Consider the following 18,213-nt stretch of genomic DNA (forward strand, 5'->3'; position numbering starts at 1 on the left):
ATAGAAAAAGTTACTAATCAATAAATTTAATGTATTTGAAGTAAAAACCCAACAGTTTTTTCATGAAAAAAATTCATTTTTAAAAGACAGCCTTCAGAATGGCAGAAAATAATAGCAAACGAAGCAACTGACAAAGAATTAATCGCAAAAATATACAAGCAACTCCTGCAACTCAATTCCAGAAAAATAAACGACCCAATCAAAAAATGGGCCAAAGAACTAAATAGACATTTCTCCAAAGAAGACATACAGATGGCTAACAAAACACATGAAAAGATGCTCAACATCACTCATTATTAGAGAAATGCAAATCAAAACCACTATGAGGTACCATTTCATGCCAGTCAGAATGGCTGCGATCCAAAAGTCTACAAACAATAAATGCTGGAGAGGGTGTGGAGAAAAGTGAACCCTCTTACACTGTTGGTGGGAATGCAAACTAGTATAGCCTCTATGGAGAACAGTGTAGAGAGTCCTTAAAAAACTGGAAATAGAACTGCCATTCGACCCAGCAATCCCACTGCTGGGCATACCCACCAAGCAAACCAGAACTGAAAGAGACACATGTACCCCACTGTTCATCGCAGCACTGTTTATAATAGCCAGGACATGGAAGCAACCTAGATGTCCATCAGCAGACGAATGGATAAGAAAGCTGTGGTACATATACACAATGGAGTATTACTCAGCCATTAAAAAGAATACATTTGAATCAGTTCTAATGAGGTGGATGAAACTGGAGCCTATTATACAGACTGAAGTAAGGCAGAAAGGAAAACACCAATACAGTATACTAATGCATATATATGGAATTTAGAAAGATGGTAACGATAACCCTGTATATGAGACAGCAAAAGAGACACAGATGCATAGAACAGTCTTTTGGACTCTGTGGGAGAGGGCGAGGGTGGGATGATTTGGGAGAATGGCATTGAAACATGTATATTATCATATGTGAAACAGATCACCAGTCCAGGTTCGATGCATGAAACAGGGGGACGGGATGGGGAGGGAGGTGGGAGGGGGGTTCAGGATGGGGAACACATGTACACCCGTGGCAGATTCACGTCAGTGTATGGCAAAACCACTACAATACTGTAAAGTAATTAGACTCCAATTAAAATAAATTAATTTATATTAAAAAATATATATGAAAAAGCAAAAGGTTAAGAAAAGCCAAGACAACTATGAAGGAGAAGGTGGCGGGCCTTCATCTTACTGTGAAACTATAATAAACCAACAGGCCTATAGAAAGAGTAAGAATGGTCAGAACTCTGCAGCAGTGTTTTGGGGAGGGGAGCAAAGTGGGTGGAGGAAGAGAGATGTCAAAGTTGACCCAGTCCAGGAAGTGTGGAGATAGTCAAATTCACTTAGGTAGGTGGTTATTGATGATAATGGTGATGCCAAATTCTTTTTAGAGGAAGGTAAGAAAAAATGGCTCAAGATTCTGACATGGGATGTTTTGAGGTGGCTTTGAAGCAAGCACAAGTACTGAAGAACACATGAGTCAGTCATTTCTGACACCACCAACTTTGAAAGTCTATCGTTTTAAATTCCATTTTAATGATCATTTTATCATATATTTACCTATTTATTAGAAATTACTTCTTTTTGATTTTTTTTTCCTGAAAGCAATTTTCTTAGTGTTCCACATTAACCAAGATGGTAGCCATGACTGGACATAATTCAATTGGGGGGGTGGGGGGAGGGGTCCCTAAGTCAGGCCCCATTTATCTTCTGCAATTTTAGCTAATAATTCCTACTCAGAATTTATAGAGAAGATGATAAATGCAATTAATTGAAAATTACTTTGACAAAGTGATAATGAATGTCAGAAATAAATCTTAGGAGATTTCATAATTTCTGTATGAACATACAAGATACAGTTCACTGACAAGTCAAACACCTTACCCTTTTCAGGCATCTCTGGAGCTCTTCCTCTACTTCTGCCCATCCGGTCATTCCTAATCTCACTTCGAGACTCATTTCTGGAGTCATTCCTTATTTCAGCGCGAGAACTTTCTTCCCTCAGATGGTTTCTGCCATAACTTCGGGATTCTTCCTGATAGGCGTCCTCCTTTCGATGAGCATCTCGACTTTCACGGTCCCTGTAGTCGTGGGCATCACGAGTAGACCGAGAATCCCTGGGGTCTCGGCTCTCCTTGTTATCTCTGCTATAATCTCTCATCTCTCTGGAGTCCCGAACATCTCTAGAGTCTCTTAGTTCCCTTCGGTCTCTAGTATCTCTGGCATCTCTCCGATCCCGCCCATCTCGAGGTTCTCGGTCATCCCTGTGGTCTCGAGAAGAGCTCTGATCCTGTTCATACTCTCGTTCTTCTCTTGTGTCCTTTTCTCTGTCCCTTTTACCTCTAGTCTCTGTAAACATAATTTAGGAAATACACTGTAATTCCTTTCACAAAACTGTAGGAAACTAGACAATGTATTCAATACACAGCTTTAAAATTTTTATTACAATGGTAATTCATGTTCTTTACAAAAACTAAAAGGAGAAAACATGGGCAAATAAGAAAATTAAACCTATCTGTAAGCTAAAATTCCAAAGGTAATTTTATTAACACCTGGATTATTTGTCTTGATTGAACAAGATATTCTGGTATCAACATACCCAAGTAAGCTGATCTCCTATCAATCCTATCAATGATGGATTACTTTTAGAAATCACTTTGAGATTCAAAGGTACAAGTGACTTTAACTCATCTCTACTAAGTATTAGGCCAGACTAGTTCACACATGACCTCCAATGTACTTAAGCACTTGAGAGTAACCTATACTTAATAAGCTGGTGGCAAAGAGATACTGCTATTCACCCTTTCTCTCTCTCTCTCTCTTTTTTTTTTTTTAAGCTATTTAATGGACTCACACTCCCATCTCTAAAGCTTTTTCTACTTAAAGCACTTTCTAACATTTCATGGGAAAACTTTAAAAAACAACTTCACTTTTAAAAAAGCTGGAATGAACCTCAATAGTTATTTAATTCAAACTCATCACTGTATACATGAAGGAACAGAGGTCAAGAGCTTAAGTGGTTTAGTCAGCCCCATACATGGTGGGAATTTGCAAAGATTAGAAACTATTCTTTAGAGACATCTAGAGAAACATAAATTGATGACAGCATAAATTGAAAAGAACTGAAAGAATTAACGAGAGACCCTCAAAGAACAACCCCTGTACTTTTTTTTTAATCAGATTCCTTTGTAAATTACTCTTATACTCTGGAACAACCACAAGATCTGACGCTATTTTAGCCATTTTATAGTAGCCTAGGACCTATGGGTAGGTCCGTAGACTTTCCCTGTCTAGTATCCACAAGATCCTCATCAATAACTTATCTCCTCTGCCTACATCCATAAACGCCACCTAAGGATAGAAGCCCTAGGCAAGAATCTGACAATGTCTCAATTTTTTTTGACTACATCTATGACTTCAAGTCCTCCTCCAATACCAAGTGTGCCTAGAAATTTGATCACTTCGCACTAGGTTCTCTTTTATGATGCCCCCAGCTGTCTTTACCAAAGACACTCAGTTCCTGTATTTGCTCCTTACCTTCCTTCCCATCCTTTCACTAAAATTATTCTTATTTCAAAAAATGACTTTCGGAAGATTAAAGAAACATCCTCCTTACAAACAATCAAAAAGTGTATGATTTATTATTAAAAGGATTCATATACCATAAAACTCCCTTACCACAAAACAAAGCATTCTTGTAAGAATCAACTGCATACTAAATTTCCCTTTCATTAAGGAAACTGTGTTTAATAAATAGTATTTTGAAATAATTAAGAGTTTTCATTCAATAAGTAGTCACTAAAAATATACCATATTCCCAGTCAACCTTAGTTGTTGATAGGTGTAAGAGCATTTTCCCCACTTACCAATGTTTTATATATACTGCTGTGCTGATCTGGTTCCAAAATCATGTATACAAGCAATAATTCTCTAAAATACATGCCCTGTCTAGTCCCTATCTATGCATCCATCATTTCTAGAAAAAAAATAATTATTTCTTGCACTGTTGACTGGAGAATAAGTTCAACATGTTTCATAGGAGATGCTATGTGATACAGAGACTTTAAAAGTGCACATTAAATAGAAATGCTGTTGCAAGTAAGCACATATTTCCTGAGTATTCTTTATGTTAAAAAAAACTAACTTAGAAGATTTTAGGAAAAAGGCTTGCTAAGTTAAATAAACAACAAGAAGCTTAGACAAGAATTACAGAAAGAGATGAGAGTGATTCAATTGTACTGCTTCAACTGTACTACTTCAATCTCAGCTTGAAGACGGAATAGCAAATTCAAAGTTAATGTAATGCTCAGGAATCTAAAAACTGTCTTGCTTACTTCTTTGTTGAGTTAGACCTGGAAAATTGATCACTTGGTTCCCATGGACCTGCTGAACATTCCCCCAGCCCACACCTCTTTGTTAAGACATCTCTGATATGTTCCAACTCTGCTCCCTGGTTTGTTGCTTTTCTTTTAACCTCTTCTGTTGTTTTTAAAGAATTAACTAAGCAATTAGACGGACACTCTTAAGAACCATATAGTCCCAAATTTCTAGAACTTGAGACTACTCAAGTAAAACAATGTACCGAAAGAAAGCAACAACTTAATATACATATAAATGCCCAATTACATATATCTATAGCTTACATTTCCATGTCCTTAAGCACCTCCTATTGCCCTAAAGAGCTCTGATCCACGTGTTACAGAAAATGTAGTATATAACACAGTTCTCTTCTATCCCTTATTCTAACAATAAATCTGAATGTCCGATTTTTTAATAAAGAAAATATCCACTTACATAAAAGAACTCTAAAAAACCCACAACACTGCCGAGTATTTACCTTCCCTCCTTTCATGACGCCGATCGTGAGACTGTGAAGCTCGCTCATGATCGTGCCTCCCCTTCTCTCTCACTGGAGAGCGATGTCTTGGAGGGCTTTGCTTTCTCTGAGGAGAAGCCAGAGAATGTGAAGGATAGGGAGAAGCAGAGCGGCGTAAAGGTGGAGTTATTGTCCTCTGATAAGATGGCGAAGGAGTTCTTTTTCGGCGAGGAGAAGGAGAATGTCTTTGAATCGACGATCCTGACTGTGAGGAAGATGAGTGATGTCTAGAAGATATTGGAGAATGATGTTGTCCTGCTGGGGAAGTGGATCTGTAAAGAGAAACAATAAAAAACTGGGTTCAAGAGCCTTCACTTTCCACCAAAGGAAAGTCTTTTAAAACAACAACAAAACCCTGAATATAAAAGTTAAAGCTAAAAGTGTGAATAATAATTTTAATTCAAAATGATGTAAATCATTAACAGGTTGATTTTTAAGTCAGTTTGAGGCAACAGTTCTAGATGAGACACATATTGACCTCCTGAGCTTTGGCTCCAAGGCACACTTCCTTTTTCCAGGTAACATTCTCCCTGATCACAAACGGTTCTTATTATCACATAAAGTACGGAATTCACTCTTAACCAGAGATGATCTCTGACAGTGTGAATGGGTACTTAGAGGACAGAATCCACAAAGAACTAAAGAGAAAACATACCAGTGAGATCTAGATAGATATTACTGGCTGTGAGAATGCCTATAATTCAGGGTTGTGGGAGAAACGAAAAGCTATCACCAGCTATACCAAACATAAAGTTTGACTGCCTGGGCTGACATGTAGGATGGGGAAAGAACACTAGGGTTAAGGACAGGACATACTGCCTATACTGTCTTTATCTTAAATAACCTACCTTTCACTCTTGGGCAGTACAAATTGAGATTTAGTTCATAAGCTTTGGTTTAACTAAGGCTCCCTCTACTCCCTTCAAATCATGTTGCTTGACTGCTGCCAGAGAAATAACTTAAAAACACATGAAGCACATCTGAATCACTCCTATGATTTGTTAGGTCCTGGGCTCTGTCTACAATGAATATGCAAAAGTTAAGTGTGACGGAGAGCTAGAACACATGCATTTGCACATTAACTGAAAAGAAACATGACTAACATTTAAAAAAACAGCATTCCAGACATCACATACTGAGATACCACATACTGAGATAAATATCATATTTCTCAAAGCAATCATTTCAAGGCTACATGGTTGCTCAAAAAAATTATGAGTTCCTGTTAACATATTATGGAATTACCTTCAGTGTCTATGATGAGTATTTTTTAACTTCTGCAATGCTGACAAAGTTATTAAACCAAGATTTCTCAATCTTGGAACTACTGGCATTTTGTATGCAGTGCTTCTTTGTGCTGGGGGCTATCCTGTACATTGGAGGATGTTGAGATCATCCCTGGCCCCTACCCATAGAAGCCAGTACCATCTGACTCCCACCCCCATTCATACCAGTAAAAATTACTTCATATAGCTCCAAATGTCTCCAGGCAGGTAAAATCAAACCTTCTGGAGAATCCTTGCCCTAAACTATATTGTTTATAAATGATGCCTTAGTAGAACTTTTATCAATAAAAGGTTTAAATCTATGAAATACATGTTGCTGAGCCAGGAAAGTGGTCTAATACATTGGAAAGGATTTTGTAAAATAATGAGTTGAGCGAACAGAAACACTTTTTAGATAAAAGTTGACAGTAAAACAACAACAATCAATAAATATCAGCTAACTAGAACACCACACTTATCTAAACATTCTAGCTATTTATGATTACAAAACTTTCATAATTTTAATAAAAACTGTTATTCTTTCCTTATATACAAAAAATAAGACATAAACCACCAGAGTTAAACTGACTCTGAACTGGAATATATTTACTAACAGGTATGAGCAGAAATGCTCCATGAGTCTTAGCCAAATCTGGAAAACCATTTATGACCAAAGGCTACTCATATACTGAACAGAAAAATTATTGCAGGACTGAGAAATTCTCATTCTAATTTGACTATTGTTTGGTGCTTTCCAAATTCAATTTCCTTAGGTTCTGATCAATTTGGAAACACCTAAATTGAAAAAATAAACAATGTAGCTCTCCACTGAACTGACATTTTGCTTAACTTTGAGTTTATTTCTGAGATAAACTCAAATTGTTTCAGGAATGTCTGCAACTCCTTTTGGTGATTTGTTCACAAACTTAAACAGTTCACAATACTGTCTTTTAAAAAACACATTACAGTCTAATCACATCTCTGTTCAAATTTGGTGTCTACTGTTGCTGTTGTTCAGGTATTAGGACATGTCTCTTTGTGACCCAATGAACTACAGCATGCTAGGCTCCTCTGTCCTCCATTCTCTTCCTGAATTTGTTCAAGCTCGTGTTCACTGAGCTGGTAATGCTGTCTACCCATCTCATCCTCTGTTGCTTCTTTCTCTTTTGCCTTCTATCTTTCCCACCGTCGAGGACTTTTCCAATGAGTCAGCTCTTCACATCAGGTGGCCAAAGTATTGGAGCTTCAGCTTCAACATTAGTCCTTCCAATGAATATTCAGGGTGAATTTCCTTTAGGTTTGATCTCCTTGCAGTCCAAGGGACTCTAAACAGTTTGCTCCAACACCACAATTCAAAAGCAACAATTCTTACACACTAGGCATTGTTTATGGTTCAACTTTCACTTCCAAATGGGACTACCTGAAAAACCATAGCTTTGACAACACAGACCTCTGTTGGCAAAGTGATGTCTCTGTTTTTTAATACACTGTCTAGGCTGGTCATAGCATTCCTTCAAAGGAGCAAGCATCTTTTAATTTCATGGTTGTAGCCACCATTAACAGTGATTTCAGAACTCAAGAAAATCTGTCACTGCTTACACTTTTTCCCCTTCTAACTGTCATGAAGTGATGGGAATGGATGCCACGATCTTAGTTTTTGGAATGTTGAGTTTCATGCCAGCTTTTTCACTTTCCTCTTTCACACTCATCATGAGACTCTTTAGTTCCTCTTCACTTTCTGCCATTAGAGTGGTATCATCTGTAAATCTGAGCTTATTGATATTTCTCCCCGTGATACTGATTCTAGCTTGTGATTCATCTAGCCCAGGATTTCACATGATGTACTCTGCATATAAATTAAATAAGCAGGGTGACAATATACATCTTTGTCATATTCCTTTCCCAATTTTGAACCAGTCAGTTGTTCCATGTCCAGTTCTCACTGCTGCTTCTTTACCCAGATACAGGTTTCTCAGGAGACAGGTAAGGTGGTCTGATATTCCCATCTTTTTACGAATTTTCCAATTTGTTGTGATCCACACAAAAATGGAAGAAAAACTTCAGTTCAAGCTTAGATAATCAAGCTATCATATTAAGGACTGAACACCAATGTGTTGTCAAGTTATGTTCAGCATTTTAACCATATTTTTCTACTTATCCTTGTGGGCAGGGAGAGGGGAGTTTGTTGATTAAATCATCTGTTATCAAATGAATGTTTGCATCCCCTCCCCCTCCTACTCCAAATTTATATGTTTGAGGCCTTAACCTCCAATGTGATGCTATTTGGAGGCAGGGCCTTTGGGAATAATTAGGTTTAAATGAAGTCCTGAGGATGAGGCTCCCATAAGGGGATAGTGTCCACATAAGAGGACAAAGAGAGAGACTACAGAGTTCTCTCTCCCCTGTAAATGAGGACACAGTGAGAAGACAGCCACCTACAAACCAGGAAGAAGGCCTTCACCAGGAACCAAATCTGCTAGCACCTTGACCTTGGACTACCCAGAAACCAGGTCTGTGAGAAATAAATGCCTGTTGTTTAAGTTACCCAGTCTATGATATTATGTAAAAATCACAGCATTTTTACATTTTTTTCTGTTACTATTTTTTTTTTTAAGTCTGAAGACTGAAAAATAGTGAAAAGACAGAGAGGATCTATTACCAAAACAAGATGAGTCAAATTATGGATATAAGCCTAATTGGTCCCACACCTATGTTCATTCTGCATATATAAAAGACGTGACTCTAGGTTATAAAACAGTTTTGAAATCTGACCTAAACTATTAGCAATTAGGCTTCTAGAATATTGCAGGGATGTAGTAAAATACATTTCACATTAACTAGTACACTCTAGTTCCTGAAGAATTATGGATGGAGGTTCAGGCCATTGTATAGGAGGCAGTGATCAAGACCATCCCCAAGAAAAAGAAATGCAAAAAGGCAGTCTGAAGAGGCCTTACAAATAGCTGAGAAAAGAAGAGAAGCTAAAGGCAAAGGAGGAAAGGAAAGCCATACCCATTTGAATGCAGAGTTCCAAAGAAAGCAAGGAGAGATAAGAAAGCCTCCCTCAGTGATCAACGCAGAGAAATAGAGGAAAACAATAAAATGGGAAAGACTAGAGATCTCTTCAAGAAAAGCAGAGATACCAAGGGAACATTTCATGCAAAGATGGGCTCGATAAAGGACAGAAATGGTATGGACCAAACAGAAGCAGAAGACAGAAAGAAGAGGTGGCAAGAATACTCAGAAGAACTATACAAAAAAGATCTTCAAGACCCAGATAACCATGATGGTGTGATCACTCATCTAGAGCCACACATCCTGCAATGTGAAGGCTATGAACAAAGCTAGTGGAAGTGATGGAATTCCAGTTGAGCTATTTCAAATCCTAAAAGATGATGATGTGAAAATGCTGCACTCAGTATGTCACCAAATTTGGAAAACTCAGCAGTGGCCACAGGACTAGAAAAGGTCAGTTTTCATTCCAATCCCAAAGAAAGGTAATGCCAAAGAATGCTCAAACTACCACACAACTGCACTCATCTCACACGCTGGTAAAGTAATGCTAAAAATTCTCCAAGCCAGGCTTCAGCAATATGTGAACCGTGAACTTCCATATGTTCAAGCTGGTTTTAGAAAAGGCAGAGGAACCAGAGATCAAATTGCCAACATCATCGAAAAAGCAAGCAAGTTCTAGAAAAACATCTATTTCTGTTTTATTGACTATGCCAAAGCCTTTGACTGTGTGGACGACAACAAACTCTAGAAAATTCTCACAGAGATGGGAATACCAGACCACCTGACCTGCCTCTGGAGAAATCTGTATGCAGGTCAGGAAGCAACAGTTAGAACTGGGCATGGAACAACAGACTGGTTCCAAATCGGAAAAGGAGTATGTCAAGGCTGTATACTGTCACTCTGTTTATTTAACTCATATGCAGAGTACATTATGAAAAATGCTGGGCTGGAGGAAGCACAAGCTGAAATCAAGACTGCCGGGAGAAATATCAATAATCTCAGATATGCAGATGACACCACCCTTATGGCAGAAAGTGAAGAAGAACTAAAGAGCCTCTTGATCAAAGTGAAAGAGGAGAGTAAAAACGTTGGCTTAAAACTCAACATTCAGAAAACTAAGATCATGTCATCTGGTCCCATCACTTCATGGGAAATAGATGGGGAAACAGTGGAAACAGTGGCTGGCTTTATTTTCTTGGGCTCCAAAATCACTGCAGATGGTGACTGCAGCCATGAAATTAAAAGACACTTGCTCCCTAGAAGAAAAGTTATGACTAACCTAGACAGCATATTACAAAGCAGAGACATTACTCTGCCAACAAAGGTCTGTCTAGTCAAAGGTACAGTTTTTCCAGTAGTCATGTCTGGATGTGAGAGTTGGACTATAAAGAAAGCTGAGCACCGAAGAATTGATGCTTTTGAACTGTGGTGTTGGAGAAGACTCTTGAGAGTCCCTTGGACTGCATGGAGATCCAACCAGTTGATCCTAAAAGAAATCAGTCCCAAATAATCACTGGAAGGACTGATGCTGAAGCTGAAACTCCAATACTTTGGCCACTTGATGTGAAGAACTGACTCACTGGAGAAGACTCCAATGCTGGGAAAGACTGAAGGCAGGAGGAGAAGGTGATGACAGATGATGAAATGGTTGGATGGCATCACGAACTGGATGGACATGAGTTTGAGCAAGCAAGTTGGCGATGACAGGGAGGCCTGGCGTGCTGCATTCCATGGGGTCTCAAAGAGTTGAACATGACTGAGCAACTGAATAGAACTTAACTGAGTACACTCTAAAACTGAATGATTTCCTATCAGAAGGGAAAAAAGAGGTGACATTTGACACTCAAATAAAGAACAAAGGAAAGCTTATTGCACAAACAGAAGCCTCAATACCTTAAAACAGAAAACTGTAGACTGTCAGCAAGTGCACTGTGATTTATAAAACATAAGGAAAGCTAATCTTTAGCTTGAGTTGATGCCATTCAAAAGCTTTTTAACGCTGCTATAATTACGACACAACATGGAATGAGAATATTCAGGGTATACTTGAGGAAAAGATATGAAAATTTATGCAATTTAAAATGAAAGTTCCTTTCATTTGAGATGCAAGTAATTCCACCTACAAACTGATATGTTTACTCCAGACTTTCTTAAAATTTGTAACACCAATTTTTCTCAATAAATGGTTTCTATGTCTCAAATATGAAAATATGCTTATATAATGTAACTAAGAGAGTCAATTCTTAGGTTGATAAGAAGTCCGGGGTCCCTGAGGAGGAGGAGGAGGAGGGAGGAGGAAAAGAAAAGGACACATGTTTTTTTCTTTAAGCCCAGAGCTGATGATTACACAACAAAACAACTCAGCTTAAACTCTGTACTAAGGATTATATAACAACAATGTATCACCAATTCAATGGACATGAATTTGAGCAAGCTCGGGAACTGGTAATGGACAGGGAAGCCTGGTGTGCTGCAGTCCATGGAATCACAGAGTCAGACAGGACTGAGTGACTGAACTGAACTGAACTGAACTGAACATAACCTGCTTGAGGACATGTTTCTCCTTCTTGAGAACCTTCTGACTAATCCTGTCATCTTAAAATGTATATTGTGGGAGTGGGTCTTATAAAATCTTTTTATTGTTAGTTCTAATTCCGTTACTTTAAAATGTATATTATGGGGGTGGGTCTGATAAGGCCTTTACAACCTTTAAACATTCTTTTGATTTACTGTAATAACCAATTACAAAAGTATATAGCTCCCTTTGCTAAGACTAGCAGGGGGCACTGTCCATCCCCCTCTGATGTTGGTGTCAGAAGCTTTCTCTGTCCCTTTTTCGCTTTAATAAAACTCTGCTACACAAAAGCTCTTGAGTGATCAAGCCTGGCTCCTGGTCCCGAAGCGAAATCTTCTTTGGCGATCACAAATCTAACATTGTTCACTGTAAGCTATCAGAGCTAAAATTCATAATTCAACCTTTAAAATCGTCATGCAAAAAAGCACACTTAAAAAACACTAAATGAACTATGGACACTATCAAAATCAACTCTTTCAGTGGTAAAATAGAACACAAAATGGTACACATTTCACACAGAAATATTTAGGCTTTATTGTTTACATAAGAAACTTATTTTAAAAAGTAAGTCACTACTAGGTATAAAATAAGCTACAAGGATTTATTGTACAGCATAGGGAATATAGCCAATATTTTATAATAGCTCTAAACGGACTCTATATAAACAGGAGCTTCCCTGGTGGCTCAGATGGTAAAGAATCTGCCTGCAATGTGGGAGACCTCAGTTTGATCCCTGGCTTGGGAAAATCCCCTGGAGAAGGAAATGGCAACCCACTCCAGTATTCTTGCCGGGAAAATTCCATGGACAGAGGAGCCTTCTTTATTGTAAGTTTCAGGTGTACAACATAGTGATTCAACATTTTTGTAGAGTATGTACTTAGTCGCTCAGTTGCAACTGACTCTTCGCAACCCTATGGACTATAGCCCGCCAGGCTCCTCTGTCCAAGTACTAATAACTGTGGTTCAATTTCATTTTTGTATTTATGTAGAAATGAATTATTTAAAAAACCTCAATTAAAGAATAAAGAAGAATGTTAAGACTTATTATCAGCACACCCTTCAACCATATTCAAGCCCAGAATTAGGTGCCATTTAAATAAAGTGATTTTTCAGAATCTGGCTCAAGAGACTTACATGACTAGAGTGAACTAAAAATTGTACCCATCACTGTGATCAAAAGTCAGAAGAAAATATTCAGCATCCCTAGCACATGAAGAGACTGTTTCCAAGCTCTTGGACTGCAAGGAAATCCAACCAGTCTATTCTAAATGAGATCAGTCCTGAGTGTTCATTGGAAGGACTGATGTTGAAGCTGAAACCCCAATACTTTGGCCACCTGATGCGAAGAGGTGACTCTTTTGAAAAGACCCTGATGCTGGGAAAGATTGAAGGCAGGCGGAGAAGGGGACGACCGAGGATGAGACGGTTGGATGGCATCACCGACTCAATGGACATGAGTTTGGGTAGCCTCCAGGAGTTGGTGTTATACAGGGAGACCTGGCGTGCTGCAGTTCATGGGGTCACAAAAAGTCGGACACGACTGAGCAACTGAACTGAACTGAAGAGTAAGACAGCTGGTAGTTAAAATGTAATAAAGCCCAGAAACAATGCACACCAGCATAACACAAATTTAAGACAACTGGCTCCTATCTTCTATTTGGCGCATCAAGTTAAAGTTATCCCTTTCTCCTGAAATAGGATGGAGTGGTGAAGAGATAGAGGATCAGCCCCTGCCAAGAAACAGCAAGCAATCCAGTCTTGGGGGAGAGAGAGGTAAAGAATGGTTTTCAAGTCCCTAGACCAACTACTCAGACTCACAATGTTTTCAGCTCAGGCCAACAAACTGTATGTCAAATTAGGGAGATTCTTGAAATCCCTGCCACTGTCTCGGGAGTTCTATCCAATGACAGGTCATTTAACTGTCAGTAAAAAAAAAAAAAAAAAAAAAAACACCACCAGACAGAATCGAACCATAGCCAGCAATAGATTTCGATAGTGTGGCTGGTTATCTGTTATTTCATTAATCTCACTACATACAACACAGTCCCACAGATTTACTGGATTGAATTTTTCAGCCTCTATATGCTATTTTATGCATTTCTGATTGGATCAATCATTAAATAGGGCTAAACTTTGCAACTACTTAATGCTACTGAAAACCTCCCTGAAAAACAATTTTCTTCTTTAGTCTCTAAACATCATAGACAAAGGGTTGAGAGCACAACTTCTGGAACATAAATACCATTCTAGATTTCGGCTGCAAAATACAAGCTTCTCTTTTGGTTCAACAAATTTTTTCAATATCACACCTATAAAAGAGAGCCCAAGCCTTGATCAACTGGACTAAATATAAAAGATTTTGCCCCCCTCAATGCAGTTATTTTGATATTTATAAAATAATTTCATTTTAACACAAGGTTACCATGAATAGGGGCTTCCAAGTGGTGCAGTTGTAAAAAATTTGCCTGCCAATGCAAGAGACACAGAAGACATGGTTCAAACTCTGGGTTGGGAAGATCCCGGGAAGAAGGAAATGGCAACTCACTCTAGTGTTCGTGGCTAAAAAATCCCATGGACACAAGAGCCTGGCAGGCTATAGTCCATGGAATTCCAAGAGTCAGCTACAACTTAGTGACTAAACAACAATTATGAATTTAGCATATAATTATGTTGAGCTATATTTATTTAAGTGTCTTAATTTTATATCCCTAGCCTAAATTATGCACCTAAAAATACTTTTTAGGTCTACAGACAAGGCTCAAATAAATGCAGAAAAAAAGACACCAACTCAATCAATTCCCTACCTGAATACAAAGGTTCCATATTACTATTAAAAGGTTTGCATATCCTTCATGATATTATTTGTGCTAAAGTCCACTAATTAGGAAGATATTACAAATTCACCAATGATTTTAAAGTTTGAATTTTAAATTTATATTACACTCCTTTTTTCCTTATAGATGTGATACTGGCTTTTTCTTTTTTGGGAGTACGGTTCATTTACAACATTGTGTGAGTTTCTGGTGTACAGCAAAGTGATTCAGTTATATTTCTGGTGATTGCGTATGTGCGTACAGTGACTATATATTTTTAAGTATCTTTCTTTTTGGTGATATATACTAAAATATATGCAAATGAAATAAAGTAAGATGTCTGGATCATCAAAAAAGCAATAGAGTTCCAGAAAAACATCTATTTCTGCTTTACTGACTATGCCAAAGCCTTTGACTGTGTGGACCACAACAAACTCTAGAAAATTCTCAAAGAGATGGGAGTACCAGACCACCTGACCTGCCTCTGGAGAAATCTGTATGCAGGTCAGGAAGCAACAGTTAGAACTGGACATGGAACAACAGACTGGTTCCAAATAGGAAAAGGAGTACGTCAAGGCTGTATATTGTCACCCTGATTATTTAACTCATATGCAGATTACATCATGAGAAATGCTGGGCTGGAGGAAGCACAAGCTGAAATCAAGATTGCAGGGAGAAATATCAATAACCTCAGATATGCAGATGACACCACCCTTATGGCAGAAAGTGAAGAGGAACTAAAGAGCCTCTTTATGAAAGTGAAAGTGGAGAGTAAAAAAGTTGGCTTAAAGCTCAACATTCAAAAAACGAAGATCATGGCATCTGGTCCCATCACTTCATGGCAAATAGATGGGGAAACAATGGAAACAGTGACAGACTTTATTTTCTTGGGCTCCAAAATCACTGCAGATGGTGACTGCAGCCACGAAATTAAAAGACACTTGCTCCCTGGAAGAAAAGCTATGACCAACCTAGACAGCATATTACAAAGCAGAGATGATACTTTGCTGACAAAGGTCCGTCTAGTCAAAGCTATGGTTTTTCCAGTAGTCATGTCTGGATGTGAGAGTTGGACTATAAAGAAAGCTGAGCACCGAAGAATTGATGCTTTTGAACTGTGATGTTGGAGAAGACTCTTGAGAGTCCCGTGGACTGCAAGGAGATCCAACCAGTCCATCCTAGAGGAAATCAACTCTGAATGTTTATTGGAAGGGCTGATGCTGAAGCTGAAGCTCCAATACTTTGGCCACCTGATGCAAAGAACTGACTCATTGGAGAAGACCCTGATGCTGGGAAAGATTGAAGGCAGGAGAAGAAAGGAATGACAGAAGATAAGATGGTTGGGTGGCATCACTGACTTGATGGACGTGACTTTGAGCAAGCTCTGGGAGTTGGTGATGGACAGGGAGGCCTGGCGTGCTGCCATCCACGGGGTCGCAAACAGTCAGACATGACTGAGCGACTGAACTGAACTGAAGATGTCTGTTGGTTTGGTTTAGTCACTAATTCGTGTCTGACTCTTGTGACCCCATAGACTGTAGCCTGCAGGCTCCTCTGTCCATGGGATTCTCGAGGCAAGAATATTGGAGTGGGTTGCCATTTCCTTCTCCAGGAAGTTGTCTGGGGTTTGCTTCAAAATAGCACTGGAGTGGGGAAGAAGACAGGGGTACAAATGAAACTATGGATATGAGGATCATTATACTACTGTCTACTTTTGTGTGTGTGAAATGCTCCATAATAATGTTACTGTAACATTTTTCCATTCTCTCTATATAACTGAGTAACATTAGCATACACTTACTCAAGAAACCTATCAGTTCAGTTTATAGAAATGCTTACTGAGTGCACCCATGGATTCCTCCCTGACCTGTCCTTAATGGACACAGAATAAGATTCACCAGTCCACACTATGAATGGTAGATACTTAATAAATAAGATGCTGAATAAACCAAAGAATTAATCCAATATGTAACAGTCTTTGTCAAAGGTCTGAAACATTCTGATTTTAATTATTCCGATGTGCACAATCACTGAAAGAAAATAAGACTATCAGTTTGGTGGTAAGCTGTTTATTCTAGTAAGGTGATGTCAGTCAACAAATTCTGAATGATCACACCTGTCTTTAAAATATCTGGGTAAGACTCATACAGGCATTTATATTTCTATCAAGACATATTCAGGTTAATTACAATAAAGTGATAAAAAAAAACTTACTATGCTCTTTATATTATCTTATTAAACCATAAAATTCTGCAACCTAGTATTCTGATTAAAGCATATTAACCATCATAAAACTGTATTTAACCAGCAGAATGAACTATATGCAATAATTAGCTAACTTTTCTGGTTAACTACTATCCAAAAAGATTTTGTGTTTGCTTAATCCCTTGTTCTTAAACTACACTAATATACTGCCTCACATTTGAGATTCAGCAAAGTGTATAGAATATTTTCATGGACATTATTTGCTTCAAAAACAACTACATGACAGAATTTAGTGTTATTCAAATTAACAAACTATTCTGGGAACAGAGTATATTCTTAAGTTTGACATGGACAATAAAGATTTAGGAGGAAAGTACTTGAATTCTCGATGCCAGTAGTGCCAAAGGCCTAAAGAATGATTAATAATTCTAAAAAACTTTTAGAAGGCTATGGACATACTCCCCCTCACCAAAACACACACAGGCAAATTCTAACTCACAAATCAGACCCTAAAATCCAGGTCAGTCGCCCTTGATATAGAAAGTTGAAGAACTAACTGAGACACAGAAGACAGGGAGAAGGACTTCAAAGTCATAGAATCGTGTGGCTTTGTGGCATCATCTGTCTCACATGTAGGCACATACATTTGGACCACCCTTTAAGAAATGTAAGTGATCCCCTAAATCCAATAGGCCTAGTAAGTCTTCTTTACTTGAAAGGAAAAACAAAAAAACCCTATACGTGCAAAGATGTTATTTTACACATACATGATTACTATATTACTTCCACCTGTGGTAACAAAGCTTTGGCTAACATTTTAGTTCACTGGTGCATCACTATCTTTTAAAACAGTGTCCCCCCCCCACACCCCACACACTAGGAAGTCAGTAACAATTGAATGAATAAATGTATCAGCATACTTTCACTTAAGCCCAGCACATTCTGATAACCAAAACACTCCCAATAAGCCCATTATAACAACTAAATTAATTTTAAAGTACAATTGTCTCCAAAAGGAATTTAGATACTAATCTTCAACCATATATCCCAGAATCTGAAAGCAATGACAAAGATTCTTAAATACATGGTTTGGCTTTAGAATTAATAAATTCCTTATAAAAGTGAAAGAGGAGAGTGAAAAAGTTGGCTTAAAACTCAATATTCAGAAAATTAAGATCATGGCATCCAGTTCCATCATTTGATGGCAAATAGATGGGGAAACAATGCAAACAGTGACAGGATTTTTTTGGGCTCCAAAATCACTGCAGATGGTGGTGACTGCAGCCATGAAATTAAAAGACACTTGCTCCTTGGAAGAAAGCTATGACCAACCTAGACAGCATATTAAAAAGCAGAGATGATACTTTACTGACAAAGGTCTATCTAGTCAAAGTTATGGTTTTTCCAGTAGTCATGTTTGGATGTGAGAGTTGGACT

At 38.2% G+C, this 18,213-nt stretch overlaps 1 protein-coding gene across 10 annotated transcripts in view; it reads right to left on the reverse strand.

The window, feature by feature from the left end:
- Positions 1–18,213, reverse strand: part of ZC3H13 (zinc finger CCCH-type containing 13) — a 103,760-nt gene that overhangs the window by 33,412 nt on the left and 52,135 nt on the right. For all 10 annotated transcript variants that reach the window (XM_015473802.3, XM_005213706.5, XM_002691780.6 and 7 more), the window contains 2 exons: positions 4,865–5,175; positions 1,912–2,376 (listed from right to left, as the gene is read on the reverse strand). In XM_015473802.3, the coding sequence (XP_015329288.1) occupies positions 1,912–2,376; positions 4,865–5,175 (776 nt within the window). The remainder of the gene's footprint in view (positions 1–1,911; positions 2,377–4,864; positions 5,176–18,213) is intronic.

This window comes from Bos taurus, chromosome 12 (assembly GCF_002263795.3).
Source record: "Bos taurus isolate L1 Dominette 01449 registration number 42190680 breed Hereford chromosome 12, ARS-UCD2.0, whole genome shotgun sequence".
Classification (NCBI taxonomy): Eukaryota; Metazoa; Chordata; class Mammalia; order Artiodactyla; family Bovidae; genus Bos; species Bos taurus.